At 42.5% G+C, this 19,902-nt stretch overlaps 1 protein-coding gene across 10 annotated transcripts in view; it reads left to right on the top strand.

Annotated features, from left to right (window-relative positions):
• The first annotated feature begins 445 nt into the window (after positions 1–445).
• CEP350 (centrosomal protein 350) overlaps positions 446–19,902 on the top strand; it is a 66,527-nt gene continuing 47,070 nt past the window's right edge. For 7 of the 10 annotated variants that reach the window (XM_079980969.1, XM_079980977.1, XM_079980973.1 and 4 more), the window contains exons 1-4: positions 4,749–4,919; positions 13,036–13,121; positions 14,293–14,336; positions 16,416–16,530. In XM_079980969.1, the coding sequence (XP_079837095.1) occupies positions 13,049–13,121; positions 14,293–14,336; positions 16,416–16,530 (232 nt within the window). In that variant the 5' untranslated portion in view covers positions 4,749–4,919; positions 13,036–13,048. Of the gene's footprint in view, positions 1,061–4,747; positions 4,920–13,035; positions 13,122–14,292; positions 14,337–16,415; positions 16,531–19,902 lie in introns of those variants that run through there. The other 3 variants (XM_079980970.1, XM_079980972.1, XM_079980974.1) reach the window with 3 other exon arrangements.

The following is a 19,902-nucleotide window of genomic DNA, read 5'->3' as shown; positions in this document are numbered from 1 at the left end:
AGTGGACAGAAAATCTTTGAGGAGTGGCTATAACAGTTGTCTTCTCTATTAAGTGTACGCTGAACATTTCGTGTAGGACTTTTTGGTAGTGGCTCCTGGAGCATCAATACTACTTTGCACTGTTCATGAACTGAGCTTCCTAACAATCAGCAAATCAACTCAGAGTGGATCGGATGCTTCTGAAATACAATAGCTTTTAATTCCTGGAGATCAACCAATAGGACAGATAAATATAGTATAAACTTACTGCCATATATTGCTGCTCAGCTTTTCAATACTATAGTATTTATTTTCAATACCCTTTTGAAAAAAGATTGTTTCTCTGTTGTGTTTTTTAAGAATTAATTGTACACATGATCAACATATAGAAACAGACATTAATTTGATAGCTTTTGGCTGTGTTACAGAAGGGCAGTATCAATAAAAGTAGTGATTCCAAATCTGGGATGGAGTTATATTAATGCTCTGCTTTATTAAGATTCATTTACAGCACCACAGCTCAAAGAAGTAGTATTAAAACTATAGAGCTGGAGACAGCTAAGAGGAATAGAAAGTTTGCCTTGTAAAAGGAAGAATGTACACACATTATTTTTGGCACCAGTTTTCATTTCGCAGCTTCCTCCAGTTCTATCCAATTTCAAACCACGATAGTAGAATATGGATTTTTCTGAGTGTGGCCAATTCTCATCCTGGCCTCAACAGGTGGAGGGCAGCCCTTCCCAAAATACCAGCAGGCTTCCTTTAACGCCGTTCATGGATCATCTTTGGTTTCAGTTGCAGCACCCAGCTGCCACTTTCTATTTTTAGGAGGGGTGTGCAAGAGCACTGTGGAGTGGAAAACTTTCCATCGCCCCTGTTTTACAGTCACAATAATCTGACTGATGTAAAATGATAGCAGGCTTCTTTACATACAGCCCTCCTCTCTTTCCCTGCCAGCATTTAGATTGCCCAGCTATGATTTACTTGCTTTGTGAACTTGGTAGGAGATCACTGAAACAGCTTTAAAATGCAAGTTCACTTGCTTCTTCCCTTACTTGCCATCTGTGCTTCTTTCCAGCAGGTAAAAGCTTTGTTGCGTTTCTTAAAATGCTAATTATTTTCTCAAAAAGGATCACTTTAAAAATGGAATATGACTTTCACACAAAGGGCCAGGGTTGTCTTGTGTCTTCTCCTGCTGCAGGCCTGTAGGTTTTAATGGGGAAACACTGAATGAAGCAAAATCTGTGGCAAGTGGAGTGTCTTATTTCTTTTGGTTTCACTCAGTAGTAAAGCAAAAGCAAATCTTGAGTGGTTTTAAAAACTATTTAGAGGGGGGAAGTGGCAATCACTGCGAGTAGGGAATTATGGTGATTCCCCCCCCCCCCAAGGTACATTTCTGAAAATTATAGAAACTGGCTTGTAGTTTATCAGCATAACTAATAAATTAAACAAACCATGCAATGTTCAAAACTGTAATGGAGCCCTATTAATCTTATTTAAAGTAGCCTTTTGCAGCAATTGGAATGGGAGTAATCAGTCTTTGCCAGTGATTTTGTATTAGGGTGTAAGCTTACAAGTGCCCTTTTTGTATGCGTCCACCACTTTTATCTCCTTTTTTTAAAAAAAAAATATTCTGTACTAAGATATAGGATGTAGACTGCAGGGGAAATTGTGTGTACTTTGGCTGCATTTATACCCTTGGCTGCTTTTGTCAACTTCTATGGGAATCAATGGGAAGGATTTATGCTTGTGTAGATCAATATTACTAGTAGATAGCATACTGACTAAACCATGGCTTAGTTTTCATGATAGTGCCTCTGTCGTCTTGTTGGATTCTCTCCCCCATTTATTTGTTTGGGAAATGAGCTTGTGGTTATGTTTGAATCAGGAATATAACAGCCTAGTACTAACCGTCATTTAGAATTCTAACTATAGTTTGAAGTGCACTTCCAGTCCGGCATCGGAGGGAAGGTATGGTATATGCTTACTGTAGCCTGTGTACTTTGACTTTCATAGCAAACTATGGTTTGCTTAACCTCCAAAGGGAGGAAGTTGGAACGTGCAAGGGGAAGAGGCATGGTTGGGGTAGTCAAAGAATGGTCCGATCAAGTATGGGCTGGCTCTGCCATTTCTAGGCAGAGTGAAGCGGCAGCTTTAGCCGTTTGATTTCAGGCAGGGTAGCAAATTCTTATTTATATTTTCTAATTTGTTGCATTTTTACTACCAAGGAAGGGGAGAAGTGCCTCCTGCAATTTCTGCCTTAGCTGCAAAAATGACTGTCAGGCTGTTCCCTTTGCCGTACTGTACTTGGTCCAGTTACAACCATGCTTACATGTATGCAAGTCTGACGAATGTCACTGGATCTCAAGGTGTTGCTTAGAAGTGCAGATATTTTGCAGTCACAATAATCTGACTGATATAGCAGGCTTCTTTACATACAGCCCTCTCTTTCCCAGCCAGCATTTAGATTGCCCAGCTATGATTTACTTGCTTTGTGAACTTGGTAGGAGATCACTGAAACAGCTTTAAAATGCAAGTTCACTTGCTTCTTCCTTTACTTACCATCTGTGCTTGTTTCCAGCATGTAAAAGCTTTGTTGCGTTTCTTAAAATGCTAATTATTTTCTCAAAAAGGATCACTTTAAAAATGGAATATGACTTTCCCACAAAGGACCATGGTTGTCTTGTGTCTTCTCCTGCTGCAGACCTGTAGGTTTTAAAGGGGAAACACTGAATGAAGCAAAATCTGTGGCAAGTGGAGTGCCTATTTCTTTGGTTTCACTCAGTAGTAAAGCAAAAGCAAATCTTGAGTGGTTTTAAAAACTATTTAGAGGGGGGAAGTGGCAATCACTGTGATTAGGGAATTATGGTGATTCCCCCCCCCCCAAAGGTACATTTCTGAAAATTATAGAAACTGGCTTGTAGTTTATCAGCATAACTAATAAATTAAACAAGCCATGCAATGTTCAAAACTGCAATGGAGCCCTATTAATCTTATTTAAAGTAGCCTTTTGCAGCAATTGGAATGGGAGTAATCAGTCTTTGCCAGTGATTTTGTATTGAGGTGTCTGCTTACAAGTGCCCTTTTTGCATGTGTGCACCACTTCTTTCTCATTTTTAAAAAATCCATTATGTACTAAGATACAGGATGTAGACTCTGCAGGGGAAATCTTGTGTGCTTTGGCTGCAAGCAAACCCTTGGCTGCTTTTGTGAACTGTGGAAATCAATGGGATGGATTTATGCTTGTGTAGATCAATATTACTAGTAGATAGCAGATTGATTAAACGTGCCTCTGTCTTGTTGGAACCCCCCCCCCCCCATTTATTTGCTTGGGAAATGAGTTTGTGGTTGTTTGAATCAGGACTGTAACGGCCTACTGCTAACAGTCATTTAGAATTCTAACTACAGTTTGAAGTGCATTTCCAGTCCGGCATCGGAGGGAAGGTATGGTTTATGCTTACTGTAGCTTGTGTACTGTGACTTTCATAGCAAACTATGGTTTCCTTAACCTCCAAATGGAGGAATTTGGAACATGCAAGGGGAAGAGGCATAGTTGGGGAAGTCAATGAATGGTCCGATCAAAGCAACTGTGATTACTGTACTAGGCAGAGTGAAGCGGCAGCTTTAGGGATTTGATTTCAGGCAGGGTAGCAGATTCTTCTTTAGCTTTTCTAATTTGTTGCATTTTTACTACCAAGGAAGGAGAGAAGTGCCTCCTGCAATTTCTGCCTTGGCTGCAAAAATGGCTTGGCTTTGTATACTGCGCACCTTGATCCATGTTTATGCGAGGGGTTGTCATTTGAGAGTTTACTGCTTTTAAGAGCCAGCTGACAGCACCGCAAGCGCTACCTTGTTTAGTTCTTTGCCACCTTGATAAATATGTCAGTTACATGGAGAAGACAAACAGTCATTTCTTCCCCTCAAGGAACCAAGTCAGTGGTCTTACTGTGAGGTTCTGACGCCTACATTTTACTAAACAAAAAAACAAAAAATGCCTTCCAGTAGCACCTTAAAGACCAACTAAGTTAGTTCTTGGTATGAGCTTTCGTGTGCATGCACACTTCTTCAGAAGAAGTGTATCTGAAGAAGTGTGCATGCACACGAAAGCTCATACCAAGAACTAACTTAGTTGGTCTTTAAGGTGCTACTGGAAGGAATTTTTTTATTTTGTTTTGACTATGGCAGACCAACACGGCTACCTATCTGTAACTGGATCTTTAGTAATCTCAAGGTGTTGCTTAGAAGTGCAAATACTTTTAGTTATTTCAGGCAGGTACCTTTTAGCAGCATGGAACCAGGTGCTATTATTGAACAGGCACGTCCAACTCCCGAGAGACTGCGATCTACTCCCAGTATAAAAAAATGCAGTTTTTTCATTGGAGGGAGGGAGGACCGAGGGGTGGGTGGAAGGGGAGGATTGCACAGAGTTGTTGAGTTGGGGGGGGGGGGAGGAATGCCCAGAGTTGTTTAGCTTTGAACGTGCCCGCTATAGACTACCAGCCTTTTCCTGCTCTTCCCAACCGCCTCGCGAAGCCGGCGAAGTGGGCGGAGCCAGCCGCTCAACGTCCGGAGAAGGGCGGGGCGTGGCGGGCCGGAACCGCCGCCATGTTTAGAAGGTCTCTTGCCACTTCCCTCTCTCGCTCTCTGACATCTCGCGAGGCTTCCGGAGGTCGGCTCCCGCCCTGCCGCGCGCCTTCGCCGCCGCCGCCGCCGCCTCTCCCCTCCTCCCCCCTCCCCTCGCGTCCCTGTGTGTCAGTTGCTGGCCGGTAATGGCGCCGGGCTGGCGGCGGCGTTGCCGCTGAAGCCGCCACTGGGCCCGCCGCCGCCGCCGCCGCCGCCCCTCAGCGCCGCCCTGTTCCCGGAGGCTGACGAGATGAACCGGCTACCTCACCCGCCCCGCCGGGAAGGGGCTGCGAAGAACCGAGACGGCGGCAGAGCAGGTGAGGGGAGGAGGCCTCCCGAGGGCTGACCGGCCCACCGGCCTCCACCCTGGGACCGGCCCGGAGGCCGGAGCCCAAGGCGGCGGCGCTGGGCTTTATGAAGGGAGGGCGAGCGGGGCGGGGGTCCCTTCCTCGGCCGCCCCACTGTGGGGGGTCGGTGGGTGTTTTCTAGTAGCGGGGGGTTCCGCGGGCGAACCTCCCGTGCCCCGCTTCCCCTCTCCTCGCCGCCCTGTTTCTCTCTCTCTCAGGTTCGGCCAGGGCTGTCAATGCTGCTTCCTGGTTTAAAGGGACAAGTTCTGCCTTCGGGTTTCCTGTTGGCTGGCCCTGTTTTCAGAAGCGCTGCCCTTTAATTTCGTAGATTGTTGTTGTTACTACTACTGTTGTTGTTTGTTTGTTAGTTACGTGTCCCGGCCGTTGTGGGGAATTCAGTTGTGGGGAAACTCAGCCAGACGGGCGGGGTATAGATAACAAATTATTATTATTATTATTATTATTATTATTCAAAGTGCCTGTTGACGGACGTGAAATGTTGGGACTGGGAAGGAGAAGAAATACATGTGGGCTCAGAAGTTTGTGCAGAAGTGATGCCGTTTCTAACTTTGGGATTCGGATTGCAAATTGCCATTTAAGCCACAGGGAGGATGCATAATAGATAACAAATTATTATTATTATTATTATTATTATTATTCAAAGTGCCTGTTGACGGACGTGAAATGTTGGGACTGGGAAGGAGAAGAAATACATGTGGGCTCAGAAGTTTGTGCAGACGTGATGCCGTTTCTAACTTTGGGATTCGGATTGCAAATTGCCATTTAAGCCACAGGGAGGATGCATAATAGATAACAAATTATTATTATTATTATTATTATTATTCAAAGTGCCTGTTGACAGACGTGAAATGTTGGGACTGGGAAGGAGAAGAAATACATGTGGGCTCAGAAGTTTGTGCAGACGTGATGCCGTTTCTAACTTTGGGATTCGGATTGCAAATTGCCATTTAAGCCACAGGGAGGATGCATAATAGATAACAAATTATTATTATTATTATTATTATTATTCAAAGTGCCTGTTGACAGACGTGAAATGTTGGGACTGGGAAGGAGAAGAAATACATGTGGGCTCAGAAGTTTGTGCAGACGTGATGCCGTTTCTAACTTTGGGATTCGGATTGCAAATTGCCATTTAAGCCACAGGGAGGATGCATAATAGATAACAAATTATTATTATTATTATTCAAAGTGTCTGTTGACGGACGTGAAATGTTGGGACTGGGAAGGAGAAGAAATACATGTGGGCTCAGAAGTTTGTGCAGACATGATGCCGTTTCTAACTTTGGGATTCGGATTGCAAATTGCCATTTAAGCCACAGGGAGGATGCATAATAGATAACAAATTATTATTATTATTATTATTATTATTATTCAAAGTGCCTGTTGACGGACGTGAAATGTTGGGACTGGGAAGGAGAAGAAATACGTGTGGGCTCAGAAGTTTGTGCAGACGTGATGCCGTTTCTAACTTTGGGATTCGGATTGCAAATTGCCATTTAAGCCACAGGGAGGATGCATAATAGATAACAAATTATTATTATTATTATTATTATTCAAAGTGCCTGTTGACGGACGTGAAATGTTGGGACTGGGAAGGAGAAGAAATACATGTGGGCTCAGAAGTTTGTGCAGACGTGATGCCGTTTCTAACTTTGGGATTCGGATTGCAAATTGCCATTTAAGCCACAGGGAGGATGCATAATATATAACAAATTATTATTATTATTATTATTATTCAAAGTGCCTGTTGACAAACGTGAAATGTTGGGACTGGGAAGGAGAAGAAATACATGTGGGCTCAGAAGTTTGTGCAGACGTGATGCCGTTTCTAACTTTGGGATTCGGGTTGCAAATTGCCATTTAAGCCACAGGGAGGATGCATAATAGATAACAAATTATTATTATTATTATTATTATTATTATTCAAAGTGCCTGTTGACGGACGTGAAATGTTGGGACTGGGAAGGAGAAGAAATACATGTGGGCTCAGAAGTTTGTGCAGACGTGATGCCGTTTCTAACTTTGGGATTCGGATTGCAAATTGCCATTTAAGCCACAGGGAGGATGCATAAGGCTGTGTTTGTGCGCGGGCAGGTACCCCAGGCGCGCATGTTTGCCTGTGCGCTTTTAAAAAGTATGATGAGAGAGAAAGAAATGGCAGGTCTCTGCCACCAAGAAATGTAAAGTCTAAGGGCTCGATATAAGCCATGTACTTCTAAGGCTGCAGTTGCATGTACACATCAGGCCCATTGGTCTAAAATACTTCTGAGTAAACACGGATTTGGATCCGTTTGGGTGTCCATTCATCTCTCTTGTAAGAAGTGTTCTGCTGCATCAGATAAAAAAAAATCCAGTCCAGCACCCATGTCACCCATTTCTCACCAAGTTCAACCAGATGCCCCAAGAACCCGACAGAGTTTGAAGGCAACAAACTTTCTCTTGCTGTCTAGCAAATGGTAGTCAGCAGTAGCATACTGCTTTCTGAATGCAGAGGTTCCATTTAGCTGTCATGCCAAAAGACCTATATACCTTATGCATTCGTCTAATCTTTTAATGCTGCCTAGGCCAGTGGCCATCACTGTATACTGTGGCAGTGAATTCCATATACCATGTATTGTGCAAAATAATGCTTTCTCTTATCTGCCCTCAGCTGTCAGTTTCATTGGGTGATTTGAGTTTTAGTATTCTAGGAAGTGAAGAAAAAGTTATGTCTCCACACCATTCATAATTTTATAAGCCTCTATCATGCCTCTTAACGGACGGTTATCTGAAAAAAATAATTGCAAACACTTTTCATAATTTTAGCTGTCCTTTTCTGGACCTTTTCTAATTCTACAGTGTCCTTTTTGAGGTTGAGCATCCAGGACTGCACATAATATTCCAGATGTGGCTGTGTCTTGAATTCATCCACACTATTACACTGCCAGACTTAAGAAATCGATTGAATGTGACTGCTAGCATTGAATTCATGGTTTTATTTTATGCTGCACACTGACTGTTTTGAGCTTTGCCTCAAGATTGATTTCCTAGTTAGTCACTTTTGGTTCTGACCCCATCATGAATGTCAGCAGTGGGGAAGCTTTTTCAGCCTTAGGACTACATTCTCTGGTGAGTAACCTTCAGGGCAGTGGATAGGGCCAGAGCCAAAAGTGGGCAAGACCAAAGCCACATCTATCTACCCATATCCCATTCACACACATCTGTACACACACACACCCTGATTTGGACAAATCTATATAGAGAAGAAGATTCCCTTTCTCAGTGCTCTGCATAGGGACACAGAGAGTTGCTGATGTGGAAAGAGATTGTGCTCTTTCTCCATTGGCTGTTTGCTGCATTTCTGTGATGGGTGCTGAGAAGCAGGCTTTGCTTTTTCAGCCTGCAGCACAGAAACACAGTCAGCTGCCAATGGAGGAAGAGAGTGATCTTTTTCCATAAGCAGCAGGATTCTACAGCCACACACCCCTTCCCTGCTTCTCAGCTGCCAAACCTCACCTCCACCCCCCACTCCAAATTTCCCACAACCACAGCAGCTACTCAGCAGCCACAGCTGAGCTGAAGAGGAGAGAAGGAAGCCTAGGAAGAGGGCTAACATATCAGATGGGGAGGCCCTGTGGGTCTCATCTAGCTCATAGGCAGGCTTGGCACCCCTGATGCATGTGAAGTTTGGATTTCTTTGCCCCATTTTGCACCACTTTTTCATTGTTGATCTTTTTAGTGTCTTTTTAGTGGTTTTTAGTGTCTGTTCACCCAGTTTGGATAAATTCTTTTGATACTTGGGATTTCACCATCTGACTAACCTGGTGTCATTTATATAACTGGATTCCTCACTTCTCATCCCTGACCCCAGATCATTTATGAAAAAAAATAGTTAATACTATATCAAAAAACAGATACATGTTTTTGTAGTGTAGCAACACTGGAAAGCACCAAAACCATTATATTTTTGGTTCCATCAATGGAGGCAGGTGATATGTGGTGTGATGGGGTTGCGGGGAGGTAGTTTGAAAAAATATGTAATTTATGCAGGTGGCGCTGTGGGTTAAAGCCTCAGCGCCTAGGACTTGCCGATCGAAAGGTCGGCGGTTCGAATCCCTGCGGCGGGGTGCGCTCCCGCTGCTCGGTCCCAGCGCCTGCCAACCTAGCAGTTCGAAAGCACCTCCGGGTGCAAGTAGATAAATAGGGACCGCTTACCAGCGGGAAGGTAAACGGCGTTTCCGTGTGCGGCTCTGGCTCGCCAGAGCAGCGATGTCACGCTGGCCACGTGACCCGGAAGTGTCTCCGGACAGCGCTGGCCCCTGGCCTCTTAAGTGAGATGGGCGCACAACCCCAGAGTCTGTCAAGACTGGCCCGTACGGGCAGGGGTCCCTTTACCTTTTTTAACTGGAAGTGACTTTGTCTGTCTTTGAAACTCAATTTTACTGACTCGTATGACACTCTTCTTTCTCACCTATGGTCACTCCAATTTCCTCCTCCCAATCTTTCAGATGAATCCCTCCCCCCCCCTTTCCTTCTGGCCCCTCACTGTTGCTCTGCTTTCTGTTCAGCTGCTCAGGTGCCATCTGAGCCCTAGGAAGTGCATGATGCTAAAAGAGGAACAGAGTGTCACTCTTGAAACTTCCTTCATCAAGTCTATATGCTTATTTCAAAGGGAGAGTGGGAAGATAACCATCCTCACCACTTCATGACAAAGGCTGTGTGTGTGTGTGTGTGTGTGTGTGTGTGTGTGTGGTTTTTTTTCAGAGGCTTCACAAGCAGAATGGAAAATCCTCAAGAGTACCATTGTGCTCATGGGCTGCACATAGGCAACTCCTGGTTTAATGATTATGTATGCTTAATCATTCTGTCTTTATTTATGATTCCATAATCTACCAGGAACTGATGCTGACCTGTAAATTCTTGAATCTCCCCACATCCCTATTTATAAAATTGATGTCATGTTGGCTGCTTTGTCCCCCTTATGAGAGGTTTGGATTTTAGTAACAAGTTGCCTTTCCCCAATCGATCAGGAGTTTCTTATCTGAATTCTTTAGGACCTCTAAAGGTGTATTCCCCTCAAACCCTGTCACTTGTTAAAAGCTAGCATCAATTAAAAATTGTTTCCCAGGAGGCATACCCAATATCTACATTGAAGTTCTTTTGGTGACTCATGAATACCTTTATCCAAGAATTGTTATTGGAATTGATACTGTTATTCTTGTCTGCTGTTCTATGCGTTGTTGTGGCTTTATTGTTTTTATTAGGTTATTGTATTTTCTATTTTTGTTCTAAGCTGCATTGGAAAAAATTATTGAAGGATGGTTTAGGAACCCATTTAGGAACCCATTTAAAGAGGAACTCTTTAAGGTGCTCTCCCCCAGACATTTTCTGTGGATTTTGCTGCTTCACTTTCATATTGGTCTTTGCTTTAACTTCCTTCATTGGCTTCCTTAAAATCAGTGGAACTTAGTGCTATCCTGTGCATGTTTATTAAAGATAATTCCTGCTGAGTGTCTTGAAGCATATCCCTTGTGTAGAATTGCAGCTGAGGAGCATAATCATATTTACTTAGAAATAACTTCTACTAAGTTATTTTTAAAATTCAATAAAATACTACAGATGCAACAAAAATCTCACTTTAAGTTTAGGAAGAAAACACATGTTCTGAACTACAGAAAGTGAACATGGCGTTATCCTTACGTTTCATAGACAGGTGACGTGAGTTTGAGAGAATAGTTGCTTGCTATGGACAAAGTGAGAGTTCAGCTGGGGGTGAGGTCCTGGCTCGCAGCTCACATTCTTATTCAAGTGACAACCCTATACTGGTTGTCAGCAGTGTAAATGAACAAATACCTATGGCTCTGATAGGAAATAGCTTAGTGTCTGTAAAGCTTCCCTACAGTTAAACTGGTATAACAAATATTAATCTGGACTCTGTTCGTTTGTTTTATATGCTGCTTTTCATAAGCAAAGATCACAGGATGGATTATCCATTTTGGAAGGAGTCATAACTATTTTTTTCTAACAATATTCCTGTTACTGTATAAAACTTGAGGCGTATGCCTTCAATTGTATCTCATTTTGCTTCCTCTTGCCTTATAAATGGACACAAAGCTTCACAGTTACACTTTTCAGCTGACAGAGTTACTCTGTGCCAAACTAGAAGAAGGCACCAAATACGGCTCTGATTCGGTTCTATGCTCTGCATGGCAGTGGCATCCTAAGGGCACAGAAGTGAAGCGTATGCCTCATTCAGTGCGTTCTCTTCTGCCTTCTATCCCAGTATTGTTGTGGGTATATTCATAGTATTTATGAATACAAGGTAGCGCTGTGGTCTAACACTGAGCCTCTTGGGCTTGCTGGTCAGCTGTTCAAATCCACATGGCAAAGTGAGCTCCTGTTGCCCTGTCCCAGCTTCTGCCAACCTAGCAGTTCGAAAGCACGCCAAAAAGTGCAACTAGATTAATAGATACCACAGCGGTGGGAAGGTAAACAGTGTTTCTGTGCACTCTGGCACTTGTCACGGTGCTCCGTTGTGGCAGAAGTGGTTTAGTCATGATGGCTACATGACCTGGAAAGCTGTCTGTGGGCAAACACCAGCTCCCTCGGCCTGAAAGCAAGATGAGCGCTGCAATTCCGTAGTCACCTTTGAATGGACATAGCTACCCAGGGATCCCTTAACACCCCCCCCCCCCAGTATTTAGACAACTGGTGGAGTCACTTTGGCTGGTAGCCACGTAGGTCATACTCAGCAAAGACCCACTGCAAAATGTTTTGAGGTTTTTTTCTTATAATTAAGCAGTATGTGTATACAGTGGTACCTCGGTTTACAAACTTAATCCTTTCTGGAAGTCCGTTCTTAAACCGAACCCGTACTTAAACTGAGGCACATTTTCACTAATGAGGACTCCCACCGCCAGTGCCCCTCCAACATTCTGATTCCATTCTTAGACCGAGGTAAAGTTCACAAACCTGGACACTACTTCCGGTTTTGCTGAGTTCGTAAACCGAATCGTTCGTAAACAGGGCTGTTCTTAAACCGAGGTACCACTGTATATGAAATAAGTTATTCATAGCTTACTTAAGATATTGATTTAATTGGGTCTACTTTGAGTATGACTCAGTCAGATACCACCCTAAGAGTGGAACTGAGAAGTCCACAGTTAAATTTTACTTCAACAAAAGAAAATTTAAAAAACCCAGCTCTTACCATCAGAAAGTTCTTCCTGATGTTTAGCCAGAATCTGCTTTCCTGTAACTTGATGCCAAAGCTTGCAAAGCTGGAGAAAACAAACTTGCTCCATCTGCCGTGTGACAGCCCTTTAGATGTTTAAAGATGACTATCATATGTCTTCTCAGTCTCTTATTCAGGCTAAACATACCCAACTCCTTCAACTGTTCCTCATTAAGCTTGGTTTCCAGGCCCTTGATAATCTTGGTTGCCCTTCTCTGCACACATTCCAGCTTGCCAATATCCTTCTTAAATTGTGGTGCCCAGAACTGAACACAGTAGTTGAGATGTGTTTTGACCAAGGCAGAATAGAGTACTATTACTTCCCTTCATTGGGACATCATATTTCAGTTAACGCAGCCTAGGATAGCATTAGCTGTTTTTGCTGCTACTGTACATCATATAGTTGACTCATGCTAAACTTGTGGTCTAACAGGACACCAAGATCCTTTTCACATGTACTTTAGGCAAGCCAGGTGTGCAGCTGGTTATTTCTGCCCAGAATGTTGAACCTTGCATTTGTCCCTACTGAAAATCATTTTCTTAGTTTGTGCCCAGTTCTGCAATCTCTTAAGGTCACATTGAATCCCAGTTCTGTCTTCTGCAGCATTAACTACGCCCCAGTTTGATGTCACCTGCAAATTTGATGAGCATCCCCTCAATTCCTTCATCCAGGTTTATAAAGATGTTGAACACCAATGGGCCTGGGACAGAACTCTGAGGCTGCATCCCAATTGCCACTTTTTCCAGGATGATGAAAAACCATTAGTTGTGCATGGTGTTCACTTTACTTTTTGTATGCACTTGTGATTTTGTTTTATTTGATTTCTTAGTGAATATTTGTTTGAGTTTTAGGTGAATTGACACGATGTGGAGGAACGAGTTGAATGATGTGCCTTTACAAAACCCAAGGTCGTTCAAGAGTCGAATCCCCGTCAAAGGTTTGGATTTATTTTGTTGCCTAAGTTTGAAAGCAGTTTTGCCAGACTGTCTCTTAAATTTTGGCAGCATGTGCCTGTGTTGCGCAGTTTGCCATGCAAGACATAATGGCTTCTAGATCTGCTTTGAAATACTGTTTCTGGGAAAGTGGTCAGATGATGTTGGCTTCCTTTCTTTACTCCCAGCTTCTGTTAATACACATTCAGGTTGCCACTTTCAAACTTTGCAATAAAAATTGCATTAAAGAGTGTTGAAACCACAATTGTCACAGCTTTTAAGGGAAGCTGCATTTTCTCTGACTAAAAATCCTCTTAAAGCTGTTTGCATATGTCCTACAACTAGTTGAAAAAAAGCTCTTCAAAGTAAAGGAATCATAGGTATAAAAAGGTAGCAGAAGCAAATTGTTTTGACTACCCAATTAAGTCCTTTTTCTTAGCATTTCTCTTAATAAGCCAGTGCTACTGCAGTTTTGAGTTTGAAGGACTGCTTCTTCACATGTTATCTAATTTCTGTGCAGTTATCCTATGCACTTGGTATCACTGCAATAAGTTACAAAAAATATAATCACATAAATTAAAAGGTAAAGGATGAGCTTCTGAATGTTTCTCTCTCCCAAAGGGAGAGAATGATAATGTCAAGCAATTATCCATGCAAGCAAAAAATTCCTACTATAACTGAGTTATACTCATTTTACAATATTATTGAAACATGCAAAATATTTGCCATTGAATCAGTGTTCAAAACTCACATTGTTCTTAGGCGCATTTTGTGACAGGGAATTTCATTAGCATGAGCAGTTTCTGAGTTCTGGGTGCAGTACTGTGCCTAAGATGTCAGTTTAAAAAACTGCAGAGTGGAAAGAAAAGAGGACTCCCCCCCACTTCCAGCTACTCTCTGAAGACTGGAGAAGAGGCCCTCTTGAGAATATTGGGGGGGGGGGCAGGGGAAGGACTAGACCATGTGGAAAATGAACATAATAATTTAGCTGCAGTTCATTCATTTTCAGCTTTGTATTCTTGTTACTGTATAAAAAAGTGTGCCTAGACATTCCATTGTTGCACCCATAACCTAGGCTTAAGGTGCCATTTAGCTCCTAGCTTTCATATTTCAGCTTCTAACACTGCATTGAAGCTATCATGAAACTAACAAACTTGCTTTCATTTCTTTGTGCAGTCTTAACCAGAGCACGGGATGCTTTTTCACAGACTAATGCAACAGTAAGTATTATTTTAGCAGTGAAAGAGGAAAAGGCCTGTGAAAATAATAGTGTATGCACCAGTTTTCCATAGTTCTAAACATATTAAATGAAAATTGAAAATTTTTGTGTGTGACTTGGAACTGGTAGGTGGTTGTGGAAGATATATATTCCCGCCCCCCTTTCAGCAATATAAGCCGCATTTGGCTGGTCACATACTTAAGAAGCCAAAGAGGTGAATATGCCTTTTGCCTGCATGCATGGTCCCATTTCTCTTCCATTTGCAGTGCAAGCAATCAAACAAAGAGGTCTTTAGTTAACCGTAGTAGACCAGGATATGAAACCACATTTTGAAATGTGCAGGCAGAAGGTCTGCAATAATCATTATCTGAGCCAGATCACTGTGTTATAGAAAATTTGCCTCAAATCCCAACTTTTGTAAATTACAGGTAACATATACAGTGGTGCTCCACAAGACGAACGCCTCGCAAGACGGAAAACCCGCTAGACGAAAGGGTTTTCCGTTTTGGAGGCGCTTCGCAAAACGAATTTCCCTATGGGCTTGCTTCGCAAGACGAAATGTTTTGTGAGTTCCTGCGGGTTCCCCCCCCTTTTTTCCCCTTTTCCTAAGCCGCTAAGCCGCTTATCAGCTGATCCGCTGATAAGCCGCTGATAAGCCGCTTATCAGCTGATCTGCTAAAAGCCACTAAACCGCTAATAGCGCTAATCTGCTAAACTGTCAGTGGGCTTGCTTCGCAAGACGAAAAAACCGCTATACGAAGAGCCTCACGGAACGGATTAATTTCGTCTTGCGAGGCACCACTGTACCATGAAATGATAAGCCAAATATAATATCACACACAGGACTTTTTTCAGCCAGAACTCACTGGAACTCAGTTCCAGCACTACTCAGGTGGGTGCCATTGCCATTATAAGAGAAGAACGGAGGCATTCATAGTGAGTTCCAGCACCTCTTTTGCTAGAAAAATGGCACTGGCTCATTCATCCGCATGTGGTGGGAATGCCCCAATTTTTATTTTTATTTTTGGAAAAAGGTACATCATGAAGCAGGCCTTATCGCAAAACAGGATATCCTTTTGGATCCTAAAATAGCACTACCACCATATTATTCAGAAACTGCTCAACGAATTGACCACAAAGATCTCATTACTCACCTGAAAACTGCTGCACGGCTTATAATATTGCAAAGCATTGAAAGACTCTAAATTCAGACCTGTTTGAGATCTGGACCTCACAGCTTTGGGACGTAATGGACAAACTGACAACTCATGGCTGAGAGAGTTGAACAAACAAGAAAATCACCACCTTTCAATCATCTTGGCATAGTTTTAGTACCTATGCAACATCAGTAGAACATGGGTATATGCCTCCAAGAAGTCATGGTGATTTGTGGAATGACAGTTTTGTTTAAAAACCAAAATGGGTTAAAAGTTAAACGTAATTATATAGATGTATGGTTCATCTGTGAGGTGGAAGTAGTGCGTGCGTGTGTGTGTGTGTGTTCTGTGTATGAATCACTGTTTATCATTGATATATATTGCAAGTAAAGAAAAACACAATAGAAAGAAAGAAAGAAAGAAAGAAAGGGCTTTGCATTAGCTGCAGCAGTGTAAACCACTCTTGCAGTCCCTGAAACTGTTTTAGCCTTTCCCCCCCTCTTCCAAGTTGAGCAGCCAGATGAACAGGATCCTCTAAGCAATGTCCTGTCCTGTACGTACTTCATCTAGACTAGAGTCTAAAACTACTGTACAAGTTTCATTCCTAGTGCATATATTTCAACATGGGCAAATATTAAAATATATTTGTCTTATTCATCTTTGGAAAATGCCACTTATGTCTTCAATGAAACCTACTTTGAACTCAACTTCATAATCTAACATGGGCTCCACATTCGATGAGACTAATGATTGTACAAAGTTACAAATTGAACTCCATTCTACTTTGATTGGTAGGCATTTCAGCCTTTTATAAATCTATCCAGTCTGTACAGCTTTGGCTTCTCTGCTTTTTTTGTGAATGTGAGAAGTGATCTAAATATTTAATTTCTAATACACATATTTCTTATATATCAACATCTTAGTTGCAACACATTGAGAACAAATTGGAAGTAGCTCCTAACAGCACAGCTGTGTTGGAGCCTGTCATGGACAGCAAGAAGCCAACCGCAAGTGCTACCAGGAAAATAAGTCGGAAAGGTATGTATTTGATTAGCAGAGTCATTCCACAAATAAGCTTGTAGGTGGTTCACACTCCAGTTTGGGATGCCCATCTGACACAACACACCTTTGGCAAATTGAAAGACTAAAAGATTTGGCACAGGAGGCAAACCTTCTGTGATATATAATGGTAAATGGTAGGTGCTCTCAACTCCTGCAATAAGAAGCTACCTCTTCTAGGAAGTAAAGGTAAAGGTAAAGGTACCCCTGCCCGTACGGGCCAGTCTTGACAGACTCTGGGGTTGTGCGCCCATCTCACTTAAGAGGCCAGGGGCCAGCGCTGTCCGGAGACACTTCCGGGTCACGTGGCCAGCGTGACATCGCTGCTCTGGCCAGAGCCAGAGCCAGAGCCAGAGCCAGAGCCGCACACGGAAACGCCGTTTACCTTCCCGCTGGTAAGCGGTCCCTATTTATCTACTTGCACCCGGAGGTGCTTTCGAACTGCTAGGTTGGCAGGCGCTTCTAGGAAGTACTTTTTCTTAAAGTTTTGTTTGGGCACTACCATTGTTTACTGATGCTTAAAAGTACCATAAAGAACAAAAATAAAGATATCATGTGGGGCAGTTTTTATTTTATTTTTTTTAAAAATGATATTTATTAAAAGTTTCAAAAATTACAGAGAAAGAAAAAAGAAGAAAGCAACAACAACAAAAGAAAATTTTCAAAGCATATATAACAATACTTAAAAGAGGGGGGGGGGAAATCAATACAACAATAACAATAAAAAACACAATATTCCATATCTTTGTCTTTCATTAACTTGTTTCATCGACCTCCTCACACCTCCCTTTTTGTATTCTAGTTTAGTTATTTATTTCAGCAAATTCTTTCCATCCTTCTCAATTTTTTTAAATAGTTTGTCTTAACAGTCTAACCTATTAATTAACTCAGCAAATCCTTTCCATCTTTCACTATATTCTGTCATTCAGTTTACCTTAGTTTATTTTAACCTTATCTTCCCAAAAATACCTTAAGACTTAAAACTTAATATTTATTTATACATAATTCCTTATAACATTTCTGCTAAAGCCAAATATTTTCATTCCAACATTTTTCCTAATACTCATTAATTTTACACTAATTCCCAAAATATTTTTTTAAAAGTTTTCTTCCAATCTTCCTCCAGTGTCTCTTCTTCCTGGTCTCGGGTTATGTCAGTCCTTACTGTCCATTCCATCTAGTCCATCAACCTGGTAATCTTATATCTGAGGCTCTTAGGTCTTTTCCATGTCCCTTCTGCAGGTCTTCTTCTTGTTTGTACTTGCACTTTACCTTGTCTTTTGTAGACCTCTTTCTTAATTTCTTTCTTTTCTCATTGAGGAGTAGGTCTCGGGGGTGTTCCAACTGAAAAATATCTCCATCTCTCCTCAGCAGATCGGCCCATTCCCCACAGTCCCATTCCCCACAGTCAACAGTGTAGTCCAGAAAATATTTAAAAGCATGTTTCAAAGTCCCTCCAAACTTAAGGGGCCCCACAACTCCAGACCCCCCCCTGGCCCCATGTGGGGCAGTTTTTAGTACTCATTAACCAGGTGTGTTCTTTCTCAAAACTTGTAATAGCACAGCATTTTATTTTCTGCCACGATTTTGGCATGCTTTAACACTAAACAAACTTTTGTTTTGCTCAGGTTGGGGATTGCTGATCTATATAACTATCCCTTGGTTATTAAAATGTAGTGCAATGTTACTATGGTGTTCTGCACCTCTTGCCTCAGTTTTTGTGTGTCTGTGTCTATTGGACTTTTTATTTATTTAACAGCTTGTTAAATCCTATCTTTCCAGTTAAATCATCCAAGATGGCTTTTACATCTATAAAATAGCAACTTATTCTTTAGCCCAAAATCTTGAAATATGCCTTTGTTATGACATTATCAGCACTCATGTAGCCTTGGTAATAGTATGCTTGGAATGTTAAAGGTAGAGTATCTTGGCAACAGTGTCTGCGTTGTCATAATAGATTGGCGATCACAGCTTTTCCATTCTGACATCAGAGTCTATGTAAAACTAAGGTCCATTTGAGCATTTGTGTTAGATGGTTGAAGTCGTTTGGCTGGAGTCTGTCTCATATCTTTACTCATCAGCTGGATGAGTATTACCTTGGTAATGGACTGGATGAGAGCCAATAAACTGAAGCTCAGTCCCGATAAGACTGAAGCTCTGTTAGTGGGTGGTTCCCTAGACCAGATGGATGGGAGATGGTCTGCTCTTGATGGAGTTACACTCCATCTGAAGGAGCGGGTACTTAGTTTGGGCATTCTTCTGGATCTAATCCTGTCACTTGAGGCTCAGGTGGCCTTGGTGGCACAGCGTGCCTTCCAACAGTTTTGGCTGGTGGCTCAGCTGTCCCCCTGTCTGGAGAGCTTAACTTCTGTTGTCTACACTCTGGCAATCTTTAGATTAGATGAATGCAATGTATTTTATGTGGAGCTGCCTCTGAGGATGGTTTGGAAACTTCAGCTGATGCAGAAATCAGTGGTCAGTTGCTCACTGGGGCAAGACAGCTTGAGCATATAATGACAGTCCTGGCCCTCTTGCACTGTCTGCCAATTAATTTTCGGTCCCAATTCAAAGGGCTAGTTTAACCTATAAAGCCTTCTGTGGCTTAGGACTGCAATGCTTCAAGGACCACCTTTCCCCATATAAACTGACCTAGATCCTGTGATCATCATCTGTGGCTCTTCTTCATGTGCCTCCTCCAGGCAAGTTCTGAAGGGGGCAAACATAAGAACAGGCCTTTTCTGCAGTGATTCCCCATTCATAGAATGCTGTCCCCAGGGAGGCTCGTCTGGCAGCAGTGTTGCGTATCATAGAATCATAGAGTTGGAAGAGACCACAAGGGCCATCGAGTCCAACCCCCTGCCAAGCAGGAAACACCATCAGAGCACTCCTGACATATGGTTGTCAAGCCTCTGCTTAAAGACCTCCAAAGAAGGAGACTCCACCACACTCCTTGGCAGCAAATTCCACTGTCAAACAGCTCTTACTGTCAGGAAGTTCTTCCTAATGTTTAGGTGGAATCTTCTTTCTTGTAGTTTGGAACCATTGCTCCATGTCCGCTTCTCTGGAGCAGCAGAAAACAACCTTTCTCCCTCCTCTATGTGACATCCTTTTATATTTCTGAACATGGCTATCATATCACCCCTTAACCTCCTCTTCTCCAGGCTAAACATGCCCAGCTCCCTTAGCCGTTCCTCATAAGGCATCGTTTCCAAGCCTTTGACCATTTTGGTTGCCCTCCTCTGGACACGTTCCAGTTTGTCAGTGTCCTTCTTGAACTGTGGTGCCCAGAACTGGACACAGTACTCCAGGTGAGGTCTGACCAGAGCAGAATACAGTGGCACTATTACTTCT

The sequence above is a fragment of the Podarcis cretensis genome, assembly GCF_951804945.1.
Source record: "Podarcis cretensis genome assembly, chromosome: 6".
Classification (NCBI taxonomy): Eukaryota; Metazoa; Chordata; class Lepidosauria; order Squamata; family Lacertidae; genus Podarcis; species Podarcis cretensis.
The sequence above is the reverse complement of the archived record's forward strand: the minus strand, read 5'-3'. Positions and strand labels throughout refer to the sequence as shown.